The 19590-nt window shown below is 38.7% G+C and overlaps 2 protein-coding genes across 11 annotated transcripts in view; one reads left to right on the plus strand and one right to left on the minus strand.

Annotated features, from left to right (window-relative positions):
- Positions 1-19590, minus strand: part of LOC105488561 (ventricular zone expressed PH domain containing 1) — a 274214-nt gene that overhangs the window by 203775 nt on the left and 50849 nt on the right. The gene's annotated exons all lie outside the window — the stretch shown is intronic.
- On the plus strand, positions 2341-9066 carry LOC105488560 (pentraxin 3). Its single transcript, XM_011752747.3, has 3 exons — positions 2341-2636; positions 3102-3503; positions 7791-9066. Exons 1-3 carry the CDS (start codon positions 2507-2509, stop codon positions 8402-8404), a joined length of 1146 nt encoding a protein of 381 aa, XP_011751049.2. The 5' UTR covers positions 2341-2506; the 3' UTR covers positions 8405-9066.

Raw genomic sequence — 19590 nt, forward strand, 5'->3', positions numbered from 1 at the left:
ACAGGTGCACACCACCACACCAGGCTAATTTTTAAATTTTTTGTGCAGATGAGGGTCTTGCTACGTTGATCAGGCTGGTCTCAAACTCCTGGCCTCAAGTGATCCTCCTACTTTGGCCTCCCAAAGTACTGGGATTCTGAATGTGAACCCAGCCTAAAATATTTCTATATGACAAACAGAAATATTTGTCTCTTAACTGGAAAATGTGTTTCATTAACATTTATGGTAATTATTGGTATATTTTGATTTAGTTTTAGCAAATAATATTGTACTTTTAACTTATCCTTCTTTGTGCTTTTCTTTCCTTCTTCATTGATTTTTTTTTTAATAGATCAAGTCTTTCTTTAAAAATTCCCCCTGCTCCTTCTGTTTGGATGCCCATGTCCGTTTGGTAGCTGTCCTTAAAATTATAACGAACATTTTTGAGCAAAGCAAAATTAGTTAATTTTTTTATCATCCTCCTGAGCAATTAAAGGATTGGAGAATCCTATTACTGAACATAAAAGCAGTACATTTTAGATTATTTCCTTATATCTGTCTTCCAGTTCATTAATATTCTTTTCAGCTTTGCCTAATTTGCCACTTAATCCATGCCTGTAGCTCTTAAAAATTTCAATTAACTTTTAATTCTAGAAGTTATATTTGGTTCTTTTAAAAAATCACCTAGCCTTTTTCTTTTTGACAATGTCTTATTCTTTTCTCATATTTTCAATTCCTTCTTTTACAGCTTCAATAGTTTTAAACATATTTATTTTCTAGTTTTTGGCTGATATTTCAACTAAATGAAGTTCTTGGGGAGGGGGGTCTAATTCTTTTTGGTTTCTGCTGATTCTCATTTATAGTGGTTTGCTTCCTCATATGTTCAGATATCACTGTGAATTCTTTTTTTTTTTTTTCCCACAGTGGCAGACAGTATATATTTGAATTCCAAACATGTCTGAGGGCAGGCCCAAATTCACAAACTCAGAGGGACCTTGTAGAGTCCAAAGAGAGATATGGTTGCTTCCTACCTTTTTGTGCTAGGGCAAAGTGGGATTGTACCTACTGAAATGCAGTATGTAACCCTCTGAGGGTCCTGGATTTCATGAGGGTCTCTCTTCTAACTCTCTACCTTTGGCCTAAGCTTTGCTTCCACATGGTCACCAACATTTGGTGGTTATAGAACTATTAACCCCTATCTCACTTCACTCCTATTCCAGAGGGACCCTAGCATCAGCTCATGGGATTGTTATTTTTGCTTTCCTCTATCTTTGGCCCCTGGATTTTTCCCTTACTTTAACGGGAGCTCATCTGTACCTTTTAAGTTTTTATTAATATAATGCGACCACAGGCCTGTATATATTGTTAGAAGCAGAAATCTCTAAGTTTACTTTTAAAACATGATCCTTGCCTTGAAACCTTGTAGAATAATATAATGTCCACATATTACCAAGTTATGAAAAGAAACATACCTAAATAACTAAATAAGTATACTCATTTTCCCCCCAGGTTTTTCCCCCCATTTTAGGTTTACCCAGTTGTACTGTGTTGTTTGTCATAGGCTGGGCACGGTGGCTCACGCCTGTAATCCTAGCACTTTGGGAGGCTGAGGCAGGTAGATCACCTGAGGTCAGGAGTTCGAGATTAGCCTGGCCAACATGGTGACACCTCGTCTCTACTAAAAATACAAAAATTAACTGGGCGTGGTGGCAGGTGCCTGTAATTCCAGCTACTCAGGAAGCTGAGGCAGGAGAATCGCTTGAACCCAGGAGGTGGAGGTTGCAGTGAGCCGAGATCACGCCATTGCATTCTAGCCTGGACAACGAGAGCGAAACTCAGTCTCAAAAAAAAAAAAAAAAAAAAAAAAGAAACACAAAAAAGTCTATAAAAGTATAGGTGCAACTCCAGAAGTATTAAAGACAAGATAGCTCGGATTGGACTTGACTTCCAGAGCCATACAATTCTTAATATGTTGGTTTATCTTGGAATCAGACCATTTTCAGTTTCAACCTGTAAAACAGCGTACAAAGGAAATATGGAAAGTTTTCTATATATAAAGGGTTGGGAAATAATAACAGCTCACAGGAAATGCTGAAATTATGATTTGCTTCAGTACCCTCTGAGACCTTCAGTCTCCCCTACCACCCCTCCTTCATCCCCATTGCTATCAATTCAAGTTACAACAGCTGATTCTCAGGAGAACAGTGAAAGCCTAGTTTCCTTCCTCTTTCCCCTCTGACCCTCCTCCAGTTAATCTGACTGCAGTGTAAACCTTTGCGGTTTAATATTGTGCAACTTCCACATTTCCCTCTCCCTCCCACCCAGCCCCCTCCCCCACCAAATTCAGGGGAACTCCCGTTACCGCAGTGCCACCAGCATTACTCATTCATCCCCATTCAGGCTTTCCCCAGCATTTATTAAGGGCTCTCCGCTCCAGCCTCTCACTCTCATTCTCCTCCGCTCAAATTCAGCTCACTTGAGAGTCTCCTCCCGCCAGCTGTGGAAAGAACTTTGCGTCTCTCCAGCAATGCATCTCCTTGCGATTCTGTTTTGTGCTCTCTGGTCTGCAGTGTTGGCCGAGAACTCGGATGATTATGATCTCATGTATGTGAATTTGGACAACGAAATAGACAATGGACTCCATCCCACTGAGGACCGTAAGTTCACTTTAACTGTTTCTCTGCTAGCCCTAACTACATATCCACCTCTTGGTCTAAATAACACATGTATACTTTGTAGCCAGTGAGACGAGTTAAAAATTTACAGTTTGTTTTGCAAAAGTGAGAAGCACTTGAAGAAAGATGGAGGTTTCAAAGTTATTTCTGGAACGTACATAATGGGTTGAATCATATAAAATCGCCGATATTTGACTGTTTTGAGCTACATAACCGGCGATTATATAGGGTACAACTTAATCTATACCTGAATGAATGATTTCCGTCGTTTTTGAGACATTTACATGCTGTTTTTCGGAGGTGTCCTTAAAGGGAAGGGGGATGCCAGGGAAGGGGGATGCCAGGGACGGGCTGCAACTTGGCACCACCGAGGGAGGTCAGCTTTTACAAAACACATCCAAGGCAGGCCTGGGCGGACTGGTAACGTGTGTGTATCCCGCGCTCTAGCCACGCCGTGCGACTGCCGTCAGGAACACTCCGAATGGGACAAGCTCTTCACCATGCTGGAGAACTCGCAGATGAGAGAGGGCATGCTGCTGCAAGCCACGGACGACGTCCTGCGGGGCGAGCTGCAGAGGCTGCGGGAGGAGCTGGGCCGGCTAGCGGAAAGCCTGGCGAGGCCATGCGAGCAGGGGGCTCTCGCGGAGGCCAAGCTGGCTAGTGCTCTGGACGAGCTGCTGCAGGCGAGCCGCGACGCGGGCCGCAGGCTGGAGCGCCTGGAGGGCGCGGAGACTCAGCGCCCAGAGGAGGCGGGGCGCGCCCTGGCCGCGATGCTGGAGGAGCTGCGGCAGACGCGAGCCGACCTGCACGCAGTGCAGGGCTGGGCGGCCCGGACCTGGCTGCCGGCAGGTAAGGAGGCAAGCGGGGCCCGGACCTCCCACTGCGGCTTTGTTCCGGGAGCGCGCTTAACGGCAAGCCAAGCCAGGCCAGGCCACCTTCTAGGGGAAGCTTTCATGGGAAGCGCACACACACACACACACACACACACACACACACACACCCCTCTATTTCTGCATGTGCGGTCACAGAGCTCAGGCACACCATACAAGGCGGGAAAATTGGCTTTAAAAAAGTATTCCTCAGTCCTAAGGAACCCTAAAGAGAGTTGTGGAGGTAACCCTTACAGTCTTGAAATAGACTTCTAGGGCCCCTGACACCCGATCCGACTAGGCGCTGCAGGAGTCCACTGGCCCGTTATAACCGTGACCCTTCTTGCCGCCCAGCTTCCCTCCGTTAGGGATTTCCACGTCTTCTAATTTTATCCTGTCTCTGTCTTTAGAGGAGCTCTGGTTTCCCGCACTATTTCAGGGCCCAGGCTAACGTTTAGGGATGTTTTCCAGCCCCTCAGACGGCCACTCCTCTCCGCCCATTCTCAGCAAGAAACTTGAGACTGAATATCATCTCCTGAAGGGTCAGCGGAATTCTCCAGGGGTCCCCCAGTCCCCGGGGTTTGTAGAATTAGCGCGACAGGGGAGGTCGGAGGGTGTGCAGTTTGGGATTCAGCGTGGAAGAGTCAGGTGTAGGAGCCAATACGTGTAGGCGATCCCAGCTCCAACCCAGGGATTCAGAGAATTGGGACCAAACAGGAGAGAGACTGTTCAAACCAGAGACAACTTCTCAAAATCCCATGTGACACTCCATGAATCTCCAAACAGACATGGGTTCCCAAAATAATACATTCTAAAGATGGTTAAAAGAAAGAAACAGAAGATTCGGAGCCAAGCAATACTCCTTTGTATGCCAAAACTTCTAAGAAATGATGGTGTGACAATCATTTTGAATTATATTAGAAAATCAGTGTCCTAGGTAAGAAAATATAACTTGCATTTCTCCTGAGAATCCTTCCCTATATTTCCAAGAAAACAACTTTTGCTGGATGGGGAGGGGGAAGAAGCATGTTTCATTTAAAATTAGAGAACTTTATGTAATGAGAGCATGTTTCATTTAAAGTTACAGAAACCACACCATATTTCCTAAATATTTGAGGGGTGCTTATCAGTAAATACCAAATAGGGCTTCAGAGGAGAAAAAGCATAAATTCAAATGTACAGTAGATTTTCAATGTGACAGGAGAGAAATTAGAATTCTGCAGCCATTTTAATGGATGAAATGTCTTGTGTTTTGCAAACCACATAAAGTCATTGTACACTTAATGCACCCGAAAAACTGAAGAATTACTCTATTTTTTATCTTCATCTTTGCATATTAGAGCAGAAGAGGGATGTATTTCTGAATTCTAAAATGTTAATCCTTATTACATCCAATAATACTTTTACCCGTAGGCTTTGATTTATCTTCTCTCGGTCTCCAGCCAGCTTGGCTCCTAATCATTCTGTTGTTAGCCTCCTAAGAACCTGGTTTTAATTTTGTTTGGTCTTTGATAATCAGAAAAACCTATTAGTTAAAAGCCATTTCATAAGAGAGTTTCTGACATTTTAAAGAGGTATTAAGAGCCTCGTTTTGGGGTATTGCTGGTCCCCAAAAGAAGATGACCAAAAATAGCCAACATGCGGTTCCAGTCCATGAACTTATACAGCCAGTGTAGCCTATAGGGAAGCTGAGTCTCTGAGATGCAATCCAGGACTGCTTTGGAATGCAATCCTGACTGCCTGGGCTTATTTAAAGAGGAAATCACTTAATTAGATTGCAGTAGGCACCCTCTTGAACACTACTTTACTGAAACTTTATAGAGACTATGTCAAATGCCCATGGATATGGTGATTTTTTCAATGATTTTTATTTGATTTTAATTAACACAGATAGAAAAAAAGATGTACCTAGCAATTTCATTTGAAATAAGAATCACTGCGTCATTAAAAATTAATTTTAAAAAATCTTCAGAAGTTCAAATTATTTAGTGAAAAAGAATCAAAGCATGACAGGGCCAGTTTTGTGTTTTAGTATTGTAGTTACTTTTATATGATTATCTGAATGTCAATATTTTATTTGACTATCCCTAATACTAAAGGATAAGGTCCATAGTTGTTTAATGTTTTCAGAATAAAGCCTAGCCCTGAGCCACTTGTAGGAACCTGACATAGTTTACCATACTTTTACATGGATGTTTGGGTTCTGCAAGTTCTCTTTACCAGTTATTCTGGAACCGTACTGGGAGTTTGCTTTTCAAAGTTATCTTATGGAAAATCTTCTTTAGGTTGTTATACCTGTCCTAATTTAGGTGTTTTTTAAAAAAAATACCTAAATACACACACACACATATATATACACACATTTATATACATATATGTATGTATACATACACATATGTGTATATATACATATGTGTGTATACATATATGTATATGTATGTATACATATGTATATATGTATATATACACGTATATATGTATACATATCTATATAAGTATATATACACATGTATATATACACACATATATACACACATATATATACACACACACGCACACACACATGTATATAGATGCAGAGCTCACCTGTTCTTTCCCAGGGACACGTAAAAGGTTTTCGTTTCAGCATCTCCAGCTTCCCAAATTGCTAAGTCGCCTTGAGATGGACAGTGATGGAAACTTACTGAGCTTTCCACCTCAGATTTGAAAGTCCCCCTCCCAAGTGCTCTTTAGCAGAAACATGTTCTCCAACCAGGCCCCTTGAAAGAATGTACTTCTCTTAAAGATTTTCAGTTACTGCTTAAATAGTAATTATAAGCCTATGGACAAAGTAGAATTTTTAAACGTATTTTTTGTCTATTCAGCTCTTGAGTGCTACATACTTGCTGCTTACAGACTTGCAGAATATTAGGAGCAGAATGGAAAGGCCTTTTTAAGATAACACTAAAGCCTAGAGAAATTATGGGGCTCATCCAAAGTTGCACAGCTCATTAGTAGTAACACCATCTGGATTCTAGCCCTCCTAGAGAAATCTAGGGGTTCTATTAATAAGAGGCAATGTAGTGTGCTGGTTAAGGGCATGGCCTCTGTGACCAGACTGCAAAAGTTCAAACTCTAGTTTTACTACTTATCAGCTATGTAAACATAGATAAGTTACTTTTACCTAAGTTTTCTCATCTGTAAAATAGGAATGTAAAAGACTATCTCTTAGGGTTAGCATGAGGATGAAAATGACATACAAAGTGATTAGAACAGTATCTGATACATAGTGAATGCCCAATAAGCTTAGTCATCATTATTGTACATTGTTGCCTTTCAAAGGTAGTTTTCTAAAAACTGTGCAAAGTTTACAAATATCTGAGAACATTTGGTGTATTAAAATGTATTCTGCAGGCTGGGTGCGGTGGCTTATGCCTGTAATTCCAGCACTTTGGAAGGCTGAGGCAGGTGGATCACAAGGTCAGGAGTTTGAGACCAGCCTGGCCAATGTGATGAAACCCCATGTCTAAACAAAATACTAAAATTAGCTGGGCGCAGTGGTGTGAACCTGTAGTCCCAGCTACTTGGGAGGCTGAGGCAGGAGAATCGCTTGAACCTGGGAAGCGAAGGTTGCAATTAGCCAAGATCGCACTACTGCAATCCAGCCTGGGTGACAGAGTGAGACTCTGTCTCAAAATAAATAAATAAATAAATAAATAAATAAATAAATAAATAAATAAAATAAAGTATTCTGCAATAACATCAGTATCCTAGAATTTTGCTGAAAAATGCATGTTGGTAAAGGCTAAATGGAGTGAACCAGGTCTACTGAATTTCATAGGTTTATTATTTTAGGAAGCTGGTGGTGGCAAAAAGAGAGAACCCGGTTGGGTTCTGAATTCTTGGAAATTATAGAATTATTGTCTGAAGTTAACTGATAGTGATTCAACTTTTTTTTTTAAAAAAAAAGCAGTAACAAAATATGCAAATTGGAAGGGGAGGTAGTTATGGCTTTTGTTATTTTGTGGGTTTGGACTAGTTGGCTCTTCTATTTGCATGCTTTCTCTTCATTTCGATGCTTCATTGGATAAGACAATTGGCTTTCCTTTTTCTCATTTTCTTTGCTCTGCAGAGATTACAGTTGAAGCTTCTTAAGTCATAATGTAGGGTTTCATATAGCTTTCAATTGTAGTCATTAAAATGCTTATGTTGAAATAACTAATGCCAGAATAATTCTGAATAAATTTATATTTTCTTTAATATTCTTCTTGTTTTCTTGCTACTCTAGGTTGTGAAACAGCTATTTTATTCCCAATGCGTTCCAAGAAGATTTTTGGAAGCGTGCATCCAGTGAGACCAATGAGGCTTGAATCTTTCAGTGCCTGCATTTGGGTCAAAGCCACAGATGTGTTAAACAAAACCATCCTGTTTTCCTATGGCACAAAGAGGAATCCATATGAAATCCAGCTGTATCTCAGCTACCAGTCCATAGTGTTTGTGGTGGGTGGAGAGGAGAACAAACTGGTTGCTGAAACCATGGTTTCCCTGGGAAGGTGGACCCACCTGTGCAGCACCTGGAATTCAGAGAAAGGGCTCACATCCTTGTGGGTAAATGGTGAGCTGGTGGCTACCACTGTTGAGATGGCCACAGGTCACACTGTTCCTGAGGGAGGAATCCTGCAGATTGGCCAAGAAAAGAATGGCTGCTGTGTGGGTGGTGGCTTTGATGAAACATTAGCCTTCTCTGGGAGACTCACAGGCTTCAATATCTGGGATAGTGTTCTTAGCAATGAAGAGATAAGAGAGACTGGAGGAGCAGAGTCTTGTCACATCCGGGGGAATATTGTTGGATGGGGAGTCACAGAGATCCAGCCACATGGAGGAGCTCAGTATGTTTCGTAAGTGTTGTGAAACTCCACGTGAAGCCAAAGAAAGAAACTCACACTTAAAATACATGCCAGTTGGGAAGGTCTGAAAACTCAATGCATAATAGGAACACTTGAGACTAATGAAGGAGAGAGTTGAGATCAATCTTTATTTGTACTGGCAAAATAGTGAATAAACAGTTGAAGGAAAGACATTGGAAAAAGCTTTTGAGGATAATGTTACTAGACTTTATGCCATGGTGCTTTCAGTTTAATGCTGTGTCTCTGTCAGATAAACTCTCAAATAATTAAAAAGGACTGTATTGTTGAACAGAAGGACAATTGTTTTACTTTTCTTTGGTTAACTTTGTTTTGGCCAGAGATGAATTTTACATTGGAAGAATAACAAAATAAGATTTGTTGTCCACTGTTCATTGTTATTGGTATGTACCTTATTACAAAAAAAAGATGATGAAAACATATTTATACTACAAGGTGGCTTAACAACTATAAATGTAGTTTATGTGTTATAATCGAATGTCACTTTTTTGAGAAGATAGTCATATAAGTTATATTGTAAAAGGGATTTGTATTAATTTTATTAAGACTATTTTTGTAAAGCTCTACTGTAAATAAAATGTTTTATAAAACTAGCTCATGTCATTTAATTGTAAATTTAAGAGACGTTTTGGAGCAAACTCATACTTTTCTCTTTTCATTTAAAGTAGGCAATTAGTTTTCAGACACTATTATGTGAACAGCATGGTTAATATTGTTAGGAATGAACAACTATAGACTTAAGTTTGGCTTCCTATAAATCATAAGCAAGAAATATTATCTCTACCAAGTCAATTCATCTCTGTGGGTTTTAGTTTTCTCAGCTGAGAAATCAAGGAATTGATGAAATAAGAATCTCTAGGACTCTTCCCATTTGACAATTCTAGGAGCTTATACAACAGCTTTCTGTACTGTGTAACATAAAAACAAACACCAAACATGAATCATCACAGTTCCCCAGATACACATGATGCTTGCAAGACATGGCTTAGGAATGTTATTTGGGAGACCTAAGAATCTGGAAAAGAACTCCTGCCCTGAAAGCACACCCCTTTCTCTTACTTACTCAGGAGGGAAAGGTCAAGCCCCTTCACACTGTGGACTTGGAGGTAATTTCCCCACCATGCTAGCATTCTCCTGTAGAGTCTATGTGAGGGCTGATAGAAGGGCCTCACAAAGCTGCTTCTGAAATGAGGTGGACCCACAGTGATGATACGTCCTCCTAAAGATAGGGCATGGATAGCCACAGGACGTTTTCTCTTCATGAGGTTTGGAGACAGGACCAGGAGTAATTTTGTAACTAACTAGCTAGGTGTCAGACAAGTTACATAACTCCTTTGGATCTTCTCAGTAAAAGGAGATGATTGGACTCAGTGCCTTTCAGCAATAAAATTCCATGAATCTAATAATTTTTGCGTATGTTCATCATATAAGTATAGCTTCATCCCATTTGTGAAACCCACAAAAGAGGCTAAGTCTCTAAGAAAATCACTTATAGTTAGGGGCTGATAGACCAGTCTCAGACTCTTGGAGATCACATAATTCAAGGCTCTAGGCACACTGGGCACATGCAAAGTCCCTATCTAGCCATTGTCTATATGACTTGAACTCCCAGCTGGAAGAAGAAAAACTAGACCCAAAACTTAGGCAGAAAATTAGGCATGATTTAAATTCCTTTACACGCTGCAACACGAATTATACATGTTTAAGTGATGCCAGATGTTGCAGGCCAAGATAAATGCAAATTCATATGCTGGCAGAATGTAATGTAAGAAAACTTTTAATTTTTTAAAGTAATTACATGTTTATGGCAAAGAACAAACAAATAGAAGAAAATAAAATAATTCTTGGGTTAAAAAAATAGAAATTTCATCTGCTAGAGCAGTAAGTCTAGCTAGGAGTTCTATGGACTTATAATTGTTCCCAGATATTCATTTTCTCTCTTTCCGTAAATGAGAGAATCCTAGCTTTAGTGGCACATGTGACCGCTCAGAGTAAATTCTATATTTTTCAACGTTGACTGCAGCTTGATGCAGCCATGTAACTATGTTCTGACCAATGCTGAAACATTACATGTGATTCGTTTCCTCCTTCTGTCTGATTGGAATATGGTAATGGGCTGAATTTCGGCAACCATCTTAGACCATGAGACTCCATGCAACAATACAGAAGAAGCATGGGTTTCTGATCGTTGTGAAGCCATCTAGCCATCCCTGGGCTGCCTGCACTCACTGCAACCCCACTTTGTAGGTTGAAGGTGAAATTTGGTGAATTTCATTCACCAAATACTGAGGCATCACCATATTACAGCATAGTAAACTAATTGTGCAAGATGACTCAAACTATTAGGAGGAAAGATTTCTTTTATGTGAGAGAAAAATATACTTGTGTCGTGTTTAATCTTTTAGTTGGTTGATCATTCAATCTAATTTTGATCCAGTAATTTTTATTTTAATATTAAAAACTACAGCCAGGCAGGTGGCTCACACCTGTAATACCAGCACTTTGGGAGGCTGAGCCAGGCGGACCACGAGGTCAGGAGATCAAGACCATCCTGGCCAACATGGTGAAACCCCATCTCTACTAAAAATACAAAAAATGAGCCGGGCATGGTGGCACGCACCTGTAGTCCCAGCTACTCGGGAGGCTGAGGCAGGAGAATCACTTGAACCTGCAAGGTGGAGGTTGCAGTGAGCCATATTGCGCCACTGCACTCCAGCCTGGCAGCAGAGTGAGACTCTGTCTCAAAATATATAAATAAATAAATTAGCTGGGTGTGGTGGTGTGCTCCTGTAATCCCAGCTACTCTTGAACCTGGGAGGCGGAGACTGCAGTGAGCTGAGATCACACCACTGCACTCCAGCCTGGTAACAGAGTGAGACTCCATCTCAAAAAATAAAATAAAATAAAATAAAATAAAATAAAATACAACTACACACTTTATTCTCTCTAAAACACCCATAACCTAAACTTGGAAAATACATTTTACAAGTTCTCGGGAAGTTGGATATCTGACTTAAAAAAAAACAACAACAACTAAGCAAATTAATGAGTTTGAAAATATATAGGTGTTAGCAAAAGGAGGAAATAAGAAATGTGTAAAACTGAGATAAAATATCTAAAGAGAAGTATCAGCATGCTGGCTTATGTTAGCACATTGTCACATATTTTCATTCACCAAATACTGAGGCATCACCATATTACAGCACGGTAAAATAATTGTGCAAGATGACTCAGACCATTAGGAGGAAAGATGTGTGTGTAATAAATATATATTATATATATACACATATATATTTATAAAATAATATTATTTGTGTGTGTAGAGTGAGCAACTGTCCTGGTTTCCCTAAGATAGTCCCACCTTTAGCACTGAAAGTTCCATGTCCTGGGAAGCCCTCAGTCCCAGGCAAACTGGAATAGTTTTTCACTCGAGTATATATGTAAGTACGTCCGGTAGAGCTAATTTTTTGGCAGAGATAATATATGAACTAAACACAGTTGATATATTTTCCTTGTCTATTATAATATAAATTGGCTTATAAGTATTAACACCTTTAAAATGTATTCAGAACATTCTACTACCAACTATATATTGTAGAATTGTAGAGCTTTCTATTTACAATTACTGTATTGACTTCACTTTAACGAAGAATTAGATTTGCAAACAAACGAGAAATTATAATTGATTTTTATTTCATTTCCTCTCAAATCTTAGATTAGAAATCTCTTCCCTGAGTTTTACTAAGGCCAAATGTTTCCAGAATTGTCTTTCAGCCACTTAAAAAATGTACTCCTAAGGTTAAAGTCTTGGTTAAAGTAATTGTATATGTTCATTGATGTATTCTTGGATTCAGTGAACATGAACACTCGTATCGTTGATCCTTGCATCAAGTTTTATAAATCTGGAGTGTAGAAGACAAGTTTGCTGGGCTTGGGGTCAGAAATCCAGTATTCAAATCCTGGCACTATGACCTACTAACTTAATAACTGTAAGAAATCAGGCCTGTCAAGTAATCTCAATGAGTCTCAAATTAGTCAGGAAATTAGGGATAACAAGACTTGCCTACCTTGTTGAAAGGTTAGTAAGCAGATAATTTCAAAAAAGTGCTTTCTAAACCATAAAGTTATATTGAAAATAAGATAGTTATCTTAAAAAATGTTTTTCCAAGTTGTTTTCAGTGGATTGAAACATAAATAAGCAAGCAAACAAAAATACAAACAAATAAATGAATGTAAGGATTATTTTTCATTGTGGGTAAGTCATTTTCAGAGTTCAGCACACAAATGTCCAAATCTATGCAGGCCTTGTTCTACTTCACAGCAGCATCTACTGGCGAAGTCAAGAAGGTGCAAACTCTGACTTAGATCAGATCCAAGATTTGGTTAACAATTTAGAAGTCTTTTTCTGTTTTACGATATCTCTGTTCCTTGATCCATATGTGCATTGTCTTTTTACATCTCTACATTTAATAGTTTTCTATGGGTATGAATATTCAGGTTGAATATTCTTAATAAGATTGCTTGGTAGCTTGTTTCCTAGAATATTTGATTAATAAATTCTTTCTCAACAACTTGTTTTATGGTGAACTTAAAAACCACTTCCTTTAAGAATAATTGTATCATGAATTTTTAATGGTTAAGCATCTCCCTGGAGATTACAAAACTCCATGAGGGGACACGGTTCTGCTTCCAGTCTTTTTTTTTTTTTTTTGAAACGAAGTCTTGCTCTGTCTCCCAGGCTGGAGTGAAGTGGCATGACCTTGGCTCACTGCAACCTCTGCCTCCCAGGTTCAAGTGATTCTTCTGCCTCAGCCTCCCGAGTAGCTGGGATTACAGGCACGTGCCACCTTGCCTGGCTAATTTCTGCATTTTTAGTAGAGATGGTGTTTCACCACGTTGGCCAGCTGGGCTCAAACTCCTGACAAAAAGTGATCTGCCCACCTCGGCCTCCCAAAGTGCTGGGATTACAGGCATGAGCCACAGTGCCCAACCTGCCTCCAGTCTTTTAATATGGACCTGGTACATAGCAAATACTCAATTGGTGATGACAAAAACAACCAGAATGATGATGATGATGATAATGATGATGATAGAAATCATGATAACCATTGATGAACGATGGGCCCAGAATTGCACAAAGCATAGACATTTTATCTATTTAAGTCTCATACATCCTATGTTATATATACTACAACTGTCATATTAGATGGGGGGACAATTTTCTATCTCCATTTCTTTTTTTTTTTTTTTTTGAGACGGAGTCTCGCTCTGTCGCCCAGGCTGGAGTGCAGTGGCCGGATCTCAGCTCACTGCAAGCTCCGCCTCCCGGGTTTACGCCGTTCTCCTGCCTCAGCCTCCCGAGTAGCTGGGACTACAGGCGCCCGCCACCTCGCCCGGCTAGTTTTTTTGTATTTTTTAGTAGAGACGGGGTTTCACCGTGTTAGCCGGGATCGTCTCTCGATCTCCTGGCCTCGTGATCCGCCCGTCTCGGCCTCCCAAAGTGCTGGGATTACAGGCTTGAGCCACCGCGCCCGGCCTCTATCTCCATTTCTCTGAGACTGCTCACCAAGCAGTGGTTTGAAATTTGTCTCACATGGAGAAAAAATGAGCTGAATTTATCATAATTAACTAGACAGTATTTTCCAGGTTATTGCCAGCAAGTAAAAAAGGAATTTGGACTCTTGATGAGATAATGTTACATTTTTATTCCAAAGACTTTCTACTTAAGTTTCCAATCATTTGAAGTCATTCTGTGACTTGTGCCAGAGGACCACGTAAAAGACATATTGATGGTGAGGCATATTTCTTTATTATGATCACTAATTCAGAAATGCGGAAAAAGGGACATTACTACTTTTAGATTAAATAGCAATGGTGTTCACTGCATCATGGAATTTCAAATCAAAATTTTAAAAGGGCTTCCCTATAAACTCTCAGATAATCCATTGCAGTTATAGGGTCTTCAATAATATTTTCAGCTTTTTGAATGAAAGATATGCTAACTTGCGCTGCACTAAGCATTGGTTGTGCTTTTATTTATCAGTACTGAAAAGACATTACAGACCATTTTCATATGGCAAAGAACAAGTTTGGAGACTTATTCGGGAGCACTGGAAAACAACTTTCTTTTTTAAAAAGGTTCTGATGTTACAAAACATCACATTTTACTCCTGGAATGATTTAAGCAGAAAACAAATTCATTGCCCAAGTGATATGGTTTGGCTCTGTGTCCCCACCCAAATCTCATCTTGAACTGTACTCCCATAATTCCCACATGTTGTGGGAGGGACCCAGTGGGAGACACTTGACTCATGGGGGTGGTTACCCCCATACTATTCTCGTGGTAGTAAATAAGTCTCATGAGATTTGATGGTTTTATAAGGGGTTTCAGCTTTTACTACCTCCTCATACTCTCTTGCTGCCACCATGTAAGAAGTGCCTTTCACCTTCTGCCATGATTGTGAGGCCTCCCTAGCCATGTGGAACTGTGAGTCCAACGAATGTCTTTCTTTTGGAAATTGCCCAGTCTCAGGTACATCTTTATCAGCAGCATGAAAATGGACTAATACACCAAGTGACATCCTTATCTTATTTTTTAATTCAAGGGGAAACATTAATATTTCCCTAATAAGTGTAATTTTAGTTTAGTTGTTTAGTATTAATAGATACCTTTTATCAGAATAAAGATGCTCCCTTTTATTTCTTGTTTGCTGAGAGATTTTTAAAATTTTACTAAAGAAGAGACTTAGATTTGTTTTGTGTATTTAGGTCTTTATTCCATCTGCTATTAATTTATGCATGTTGTGATGTGGACAATTGTCTCAAAACCATTTATTGAATAGTCTGTCCTTCTCTACTGTCAATATTCCCCTAACATATATACAGTTTCCATATATGCATGGATTTGTTTCTTGCCTCTCTGTTCTATTCCATGAGTTATTTACCTATCTTACACTAGTGCTACACTGTCTTGATTATTACGATTTTATAATATATTGATATCTGGTAGGGAAATTACTGCCTCTTCCTCTCCCCCAACAATTCCCATCTTCTTCTCCTTCTGTGAAACTGTCTTGGCTCTCTGTTTCACTTAATCTTGTAAATTTAAAAATCAGCTTGTCATCTTTCATGGAAACCTCTGTTGGTATTTTATCAAAATTTCACTAAATTTATTGAAAATTTACATCTTTGCCACATCAAACTCTCTCATCTGTGAACATGGTATATTTCTCCATTTTCTTATTTAATTGCTTTCAATACACTTTTATAATTTTATTCTCAAAAGCTACATTTTCCTGTAAGTATTATATATTTTTCTACTTTAATATTTTTAATTTTATATTTTCAATTTATTATGACCAGTATGGAAGAAAACAACTAATTTCTCTAAATTGATCTCACTTCCAGCACTTTACTGAAACTTGTCTTATTTTGTCTTAAAACTGATTGGAGAAGACTTACTTTTTTTTTTTTTTTTTTTTTTAATTGAGACAGGGGCTTGTCCTGTCATCCAGGCTGGAGCACAGTGGCACAATTACACCTCGCTGCAGCCTCAACCTCCTGGGCTCAAGCTATTTTCCTACTCCAGCCTCCAGAGTAGTTGAGACTACAGGTGCACACCACCCAGCCCAGATAAATTCTTTGATTTTTAATAGGAACGAGGTCTTGCTATGTTCCCCAGGCTCTTGAACTCCTGAGCTCAAGCGATCCTCTCACCTTGGCCTCCCAAAGTTCTGGGATTGCAGGTGCAAGCCACCATACCCAGCCAGAATATTTAAATGTTCTATTATAGACAATTATCACATTTTTCTAGAGAAAATTATTGTTTTGACCCTTCCTTTCTGATTGTTATAACTTTCATATATTTTTCTTATCTAGGCTAGGGCTTCTAGTGCCACAGTAAATAGAAGTAGATAGATTAGTATCCTCATCTCATTCCTGACTTTAAATGAATGCTTCTACTGTTTCACTATATATAATGAAACATATATACATATATTTATATATAGTGCTCTATCATTATCTATGTATATATCTCCTCATAATCATGTTAAGAAATTTCTCCAAAATTACTATTTTTGAATTTTGTTTTCATGAACAAACAGGTACTGAATTTTATGAGTTACTTGTTACTAATCACATGATGTTTTTCCTCTTTAGTCTTTTGCAATGTGGAATTATATCGAATATTAAGCCATCCTGCATTCGTGGGAGAAACTCAGCTAGGTCATTATGCATTTATAAAGTGGGTTTAACAATAGTTTTTCCCTCATAAGATATTGATAGAGAATTACATAGGTTAAAAAGTCAGTACCTGGTATATAGTAAGCACTCAGTAAATGTTAACTATTATTTACTTTAAGCACTGCTAGAGTCAATTTTGTTAAAATTTTTATTTATGATTTATGCATCTATGTTCATAATTAAGATGGGCCTGTATTTTTATTTCTCATACTGTCCTTGTCCGTGTTGATATCATGGTATTGATATCATGGCTATACTAGCCCTGTAGAATAAGGTGGAGAATGTTTTTCTGTTTCAGTTATCTGGGAAAGTTTAAAAGAGATTGTAATGATCTGTTCTTTGTATATTTGTTATAATTTTCCTGTAAAACTAATTGGTATGTTTTTTATTTTTAATTTTTTGCATGTAAGTCAATTTTAAAATACTGACACAATTGTCTTATTTGGTATAGAGATATTCAAGTTTTCTATGCCCTTAACTTTTAAGTATGAATTAAGATAACATTCCAATTATACCTTTAATCCTTCCTCCAAGAAGTAAGACCTTTTACAATTACCACTTACTGGGAGAATTCAGAGAATACAAAACAGACAAAATAACTCTGAACAATTTGAATAAAATAAATGTGTACTTAAATTTAACGTAAAAGTAAACATTACTTACATATAACCATTAATAACAAGAGGTAGCAACAATTGACTTAGAACAATTGAAATATTTGCCTTCAGGGATAAACACATAGGCCATTGGACAAAGTCTCTCACGATTCACTCATAAGCATAAAAGAGCATTTGGTTTAAAATCAGGCACAGGATGCAAATGGATGCATATAACACAATTGTTAAAAATATGATCAAGGAAATAATAGCAAACAAGTCTAACAGGCAAACACCCTGCCACAGCATAAGAGTCTCCTGGCCCCATCTGGTCAACTTTTTAATCAGTGTTTTAAAATGAAGACCAGAGTGGCTCTGCTCATAAAATTTACGAGATTTCAAATGTAAGTCAAGAGAAATCAAAGAGTGATTGTGTGATTGACAAAGAAGTGAATTTGATTTTAGGTTACCTTAAGGAAAATACAGTATCAATAGGGAGGATAAATCCATTTTAGTCCTCATAGGCAAGGAAACCAGAGCACATACTGGGGAGGGCAGCCAAGCAGAGCAGGGGTCTGGGTACACCTTGCAAATGGATGCAGAAACAAATCATCATCTGCTGAGTGAGAAAACTGAGAGGGAAACTGAATGTTATGCCTAAGGAGGAAAAGAGGGAAGTGCAAAGGGAAGGCGTGGTGAGATATGAAAGTTGGAGCTAGTTTTTGAAAGTTTGTCATGTGAAAGAGGAACGAGGCTTTATTAGGCCCAAGAAAAGGGCCTTAGTCAAAAGTGGAAGGCCACAAGGGGAGAACTTCTAATTCAACAAAAGGAAGAAACATCTAGTACTCAGTTTTGTCCAGAGATAAAGTGGATTGTCACAGGAAACAGTGAGTGAGTTCCCTGGCAATAAAGGGATTCAAATATAGGAAGGCAAGTATGATTATCATCATCACTACCTTAGCTGATATTTATTGAAAGCTGACTATGTTTTGACATTATCGCATGTCATTGTCTCAACATCTATATGTACATATGAGGAAACAGAGGCTAAGAAAATAAAAATACAACCCAGTATTTGGTGGTGCTAAGATTACATCATGAAAGTAGACTTTACAGTGAAATGGTCAGGGTTTGAATATTGCTTTTAACTTCTCTAGGCTTCAGCTTGCTCACTTACAAAATGGCATGTGGACATTTGTATTCTTTCACTCCCCACTATTCATTCACCTACTGTTGGCAACAGTCCTGGGTTTCTTTTGGGGATCTACTCCTCCTCTACTCCCAATCTATGTGGCTTTGGTGCAGCCGACTCCCATTCCCTGCTTTGAGGGTGGCTCATGACCTAAGCCTGACCAATTGATGTACAGTATCCCCTGGAAATAATGATGGATTGGTTCAGAAATGTTCATGTGGCCTGTGTCAGATCAAAGAGAAAAAAGAGACTGGATGTGAACTTTCTTTTTCTTAATCGGTGTTCATGATGATGTGAGCTGGAAGATGCAGAGGCCTACACCAATCACGAAAGTAAAACCCATCCTGAGGAAGCAGGGCTGAGAATTGACCTTTGGGATACCATTGAACCCTGAATCAACCATCTGAGAAGTCATGGACTTTGCAGGTATGTGTGCCAAGGAGAGGTTGTTGTTGCTCCTCTTTCTCCTCCGCTTCCTTCTCCTTCTCTTCTTCCTCATCATCAAGTCATTTACATCTGTAGATTTCTGTTACCTAAAATACTACTAACTGGTAAAATGGCATAATAATAGGACTTCTTTAATGAGGTTCTTGTGGGTATTGAATGATATAATGGGTATAAATGGCTTAATACAATATCTGACATCAGAAATGCATGCAGCAAATTTTAGCCATTGTAGCTATTATTAGTGTTTTTGTAATTATTATCTTCATCATTGAATGGATGACCATTCAATATATTTTATAGAAGTAGAAATATGGGAAAATAAGCATTAGTGTACTGTAAGGCAAAGAAGACCTAAAGAGGAGAAAAACTATAAGTAATGAAAAAAGAAATCCCATGATGACTCCTCAGGCCGTTTGGTAGGGGATGTAAGACAAAGAATTGCAGAGCAGAAAACTTACTAATCAGAGACAGCAAGATCCCTTCTGCTTTGCAACTTAAAGTTTGACGGGCTTATGTGAGTGATAATGGAGTTTTATAGTCACATCAGTCTTAAAACTCCAAACCCTGAAAGAGGTAGCCCCAACCTTTCATAGGTCAAATTACCATTCATTTTATGATAATTTTCATAGTGCCAGATCAAATAAACCAAATTGTTTATTTCAAATGCTTGTAGTGAATTTAGAA

Source organism: Macaca nemestrina, chromosome 2 (genome assembly GCF_043159975.1).
Source record: "Macaca nemestrina isolate mMacNem1 chromosome 2, mMacNem.hap1, whole genome shotgun sequence".
NCBI classification, from domain to species: Eukaryota; Metazoa; Chordata; class Mammalia; order Primates; family Cercopithecidae; genus Macaca; species Macaca nemestrina.

Coding starts and splice junctions, on each gene's coding strand:
- LOC105488560 (XM_011752747.3), top strand. CDS start 2,507: ATGCATCTCCTTGCGATTCTGTTTTGTGCTCTCTGGTCTGCAGTGTTG. Junction 2,637..3,101: donor ACTCCATCCCACTGAGGACC/GTAAGTTCACTT, acceptor CCCGCGCTCTAG/CCACGCCGTGCGACTGCCGT. Junction 3,504..7,790: donor CCGGACCTGGCTGCCGGCAG/GTAAGGAGGCAA, acceptor TTGCTACTCTAG/GTTGTGAAACAGCTATTTTA.